The sequence below is a fragment of the Rattus norvegicus genome, chromosome 15, assembly GCF_036323735.1.
Source record: "Rattus norvegicus strain BN/NHsdMcwi chromosome 15, GRCr8, whole genome shotgun sequence".
Classification (NCBI taxonomy): Eukaryota; Metazoa; Chordata; class Mammalia; order Rodentia; family Muridae; genus Rattus; species Rattus norvegicus.
Window position 1 is genome coordinate 5706577 of NC_086033.1, and position 4416 is coordinate 5710992.

The window sequence follows — 4416 nt, forward strand, 5'->3', positions numbered from 1 at the left end:
GTTTAGTCCCGAGGAACTCTGAAGGCTCCAGTTAATTGATATTGTTGTTCTTCATATTGGGTTCCAATCCCCTTCATCTCCTTCAGGCTTTTCCCTAACTCTTTCATTGTGGTCCCCAGGCTTAGTCCAATGGTTGGCTGTGAATATCTGCATCTATGTCTTGAACAGAGGCACATGGGAGGCTAGAAGGAAGCCTCAGACTCCAAAGTAAGGTAATAGGATGTAATTCTGTATTTGCCCAGAAGATGGCGACATAGGATCCTTTTCACAAACTTGTTTCTCACTAACCTCTTAGTTCTGTCCAGCATGTCAGGAAAGTTCCGCAATGTGCTCTGTGACTGAAGATCCTTCTGCTTGCTGGAACTCGATCCGCTGCGTGGAATACTCTCGATCGGCGATGGGCGTCTGGGTCGGTGGACGCAATGACTCCAGGAACTGTGAATGAATGGACTGAGTTGAGCAGACATTGAATTCATCTGAGTGGTTGGCATCTCCAGAACCTGCAGCTTAGCATCCATGGATCCAGGAGAGCACAGTGTGCAGGGCTGAAATCAGATTCTGTAATGGAGAGGCAGAAGAAACTATGGTTTTGAAGTATTTGTTCTTTTTGAAAGCACAAAGGGGGAGATCAGTCAGTTATCCTCTTTTTGCAACATCTTACTCTGAGCTGCAGGACATATCCTGGGGGATATTGCTTTCCATATTCAATGGGCTTTTCAGAAATTCCAGTTTCCTGAAACGGCATGGCCCTACTTTGGTGGACTGACTGGTAGGAAGTGGAAAGGTTCTCTGAGGGGCAGATGAGGAAAGGCCAAAAGAAGAGGAAAGAGACAGCTATGAAAGGGCTGCTGGTGGGTACAAGGAAACAACAAGCACATTTCTCAAAGCCCTATTTTACTATAGCACTGTGGGAAGCATAACCACAAGCTGACAGAAACAAATTGTTAAAATAAACAATGCATTCGTTCCCATCCCCCAAACTACTCCGTTTTTATCCACCAATGTCAATAGAAATTTAAGCCTCAAGTACACCTTCTCTTAAGGTTCCATACCTCAGCAGGCTGAAAAATCTGCCAACAGGCCTTGACCTACCTTGACTATGCCTAGCAGGCAGACCTTCTCTCTCTTTCTTTTCCTCTGTTTGAGAGCAGGAGCAAATGACTTTATACTGTGGGAGGATTTCCATTATCAACAAACATAAATTTTTCGAAGTCATTAAAGCTAGAAGGCCAATCATTGATGGACAGGTGTGGTCAGGTCATTCTACCTAAACTATCCCATGGAGAAAAGTAAAAGTGACAGCCATACCTGTGTTTAGGAAACAAGATGTCACAGGTGATTTGAGTATGGGTGCTGTGTGGGAGAGAGGAGGTCATGAATCTAGCTGGAAAAGCCCACTCCACTTTTAGATGTGTTTTGAAAGACATATAATAGAAATTTAACTGCAACAAAATTTTGTCAGCAAATGTGCTCTAATGATAGGTGGTTAGGTTTGGGGGTCATATTGACACAGAAACTGGATTAGTGGTAATATCTTGGGAAGTAGCTTGTGTTACAAGGAGAACTTCAGTTATCCCTTGCCTAGGCCATCTACTGTCTTCTCTTCTCTTTTTTCCTCGTTCACTCTTCTATCTGGGCTGATGTAGCAAAAGGCTCTTCCCAGAGACAAGTCAAAGGAGAATTAAGGTGACATCTTTAGCCTGTTTTCTTATAGACACATTGGACTGCGAAGGCTGTGAGGGAACCAGGCGGGAGGAGTGTGCAAAAGGCAGAAGGAAGCAGTGACTGCACTGGTCGTGTTTCCCATTCTGTCACAGAAGCATTTTAAGAAAGGAGGGTTCCATTGGCTCAGAGTCGGAAAGCACAGACTCCATCCTAGAAGGGGTGAGTGTAGCCGTGAGAGGTGCAGTTGGTAGAAGTGGACTGGCTGGCAGGATGTGAATGAGACTCTTTCCATGTGGGTGGAGCAGGGAGCAGAAATAGGGAAATTCTAGCTCTTAGCTTCCTCTCTGTGCCATTCAGTGCAGGCACCTGGCCTGAGAGTTATGGTGTTACCACCATTCAGAGTGAGCTTTACGTCGATTCTCTCCCCAAAACCCCTCAGAGCGACATTCAAAGGCCTGCTTCACTAACACACTAGGCAATTTTTACCTTCCTCAAGTTGTCAGTGACCAGCAGCAGAGCAAGGCAAGAAGGTTGCACGGCCATTTAGAGGGAGGAATCAAGGAGTGGTATCCGTGCAAGCCAGAAGAGACCTACAGGAAAGCTGGACATCAAAGAGCCACACACATTCTCTCATGGATTCTCATGGTTTTCCCAGAGTGAGATTCAGATGCATGTGGTAGCTAGAGGCATTTCTGGCTGAAGCCGGTTTTCCTATGTGACATTAGGAAACAGTTGTAATAAAAGAAAGTTTCAAACAGCAAACTGTTCTGATTCTGATGGACACAAGTCTGATACTAGGCTGGAATTCTCTTCATAACTTTCGATACTTTTGAAAATAAAGGATAGATAGTATAATGTACTCGAATCCTAAAATACTGTGAAGTATGCATTTCATAAATATGCATTACATGATATTCAGTTGAAATTGCTGGGAATTGTACTTTCTTCTATCCCTATAACCACTTGGCTCTGGACAGAATTACTAAAGAATATGATGACTTGGGCTGTGTGTGTCTCTGTGTGTCTTTGTGTGTTCTGTGCGTGTGTTTATGTGTGTCTCTGTGTTTCTTTAGGTATTTATGTGTTTATATATTTATGTGAAAATGGAGGCTCTGTCAACTTATGGTATTTTTCACAGTAGCTATTGTCCACAGTGTTTTATGAGATGAAGTCTTCATTATGGCAGATGGAGTCAGAGAGACTACAGAAAGATCAAAGTATGGGGTTGGGGATTTAGCTCAGTTGTAGACGCTTGCCTAGAAACCGCAAGGCCCTGGATTCGGGTCCCCAGCTCCGGAAAAGAAAAAAAAAAAGAAAGAAAGATCAAAGTATAGAGGAAGGGGCAGGGAAGATATCACAGCAGTTGAAATCACTTACTGTTCTTCCAGAGGATCTGGAATTGGTCCCTGGTAACCATACAAAGACTAACACCAACCTCGATAGGCAAAGCTGTCTCCCAGATTCTGCCCACACTTGACAACCTCGTGATCCACCCATACAAAAGGCAAAACGCAGATCCGGGTCTAGCGGCTAAGAGTGACATTGACTATCTAATCCGGAGGGGAGGAGGGTGGCGGCCAGCAGCAGGGCAGCGACAGGGGCGTCCAGAACACTCCAGGCCACCTCCCTCCCCACCCACCACTTGTTTGGGCGGCCTTAAAGAGTTGAGTAAAATCAAGCTGGTAACCAACCATGACTGAAGGAGGATTTGATCCCTGTGAATGTATTTACTCTCATGAACGCGCTATGAGAAGACTCATCAATCTGCTCCGGCAGTCCCAGTCCTATTGTACCAACACAGAATGCCTTCGGGAATTGCCAGGGCCCTCCGGTGACAGTGGCATCAGCATCACTGTGATCTTGATGGCCTGGATGGTGATCGCTGTGCTCCTCTTTCTACTGAGGCCTCCTAACCTGAGAGGCTTCAGCCTTCCTGGAAAGCCCTCCAGTCCTCACAGTGGACAGGTCCCGCCAGCCCCTCCTGTGGGCTAACATCCTGGTGTGGGAAGCAGCGATTGTTTGACACCCTGCACGACCGAACGACTGCAGAGAACCTGGCACTACCTGTCTCTCCTTTTCCATCTGCAGTTTCATGAGCTTCTAGAAGTTTCACTTGCCAACTGCCTTTGTTTCCTGTGTTGCCACAGTCCTTATTTACAGTATACCTGAGTAAACGATTTCTTTGAAAAGTCGAGGGCTATGTTGGTTGGCCTAAGCTTAAACTTTCCACTCCTTCTCCCTGGAACCCTGACCATAGCGTCTGTGGTGGTTTCTGGCCCAACTGAAGGAAACTTAAGGTTTCTGCATTTAAGTATTTTAAGTGGTTTGGATAGATTTTAATTCTTTTCATAAGGTATTTATTTTGGGTTCTCTGGTATGAGTGACAGAGCCGTGCTGTAGTCACTTTACTGTGGCAGTTTACCTGTGGGTGGCAGTTTTCTGTAGTTCTTGACACTGATGCTTTAGATCATTTTTCTTACAAAGTCCAGCTGGCTTATATGGCTAGAATAGGAAAATCGATTCGGTTGTTTACTGATTTTTAAAAATAATTCCCATTAAAATTTTCTGATGTTAATACTTTAAATAAACATGATTGATTAATATTTTTAAAAGAGCTAAAACCCTCAGAGACCTAGAAAACCATGGATGGCTTCCTCTTTAGTCAACTGGAGCCACAAAAATGTCAGAATCACACAGCCAATCAGAATTCACCTGAAACCAGACACTACAGAAATGGTCTCATTTACATAG

The 4416-nt window shown here is 44.6% G+C and overlaps 1 protein-coding gene across 1 annotated transcript; it reads left to right on the top strand.

Annotated features, from left to right (window-relative positions):
- Positions 1-3330: 3330 nt before the first annotated feature.
- LOC120096908 (small integral membrane protein 14-like) lies at positions 3331-3666 on the top strand. Its single transcript, XM_063274919.1, has one exon. It carries the CDS (start codon positions 3358-3360, stop codon positions 3655-3657), a length of 300 nt encoding a protein of 99 aa, XP_063130989.1. The 5' UTR covers positions 3331-3357; the 3' UTR covers positions 3658-3666.
- Positions 3667-4416: the final 750 nt, after the last annotated feature.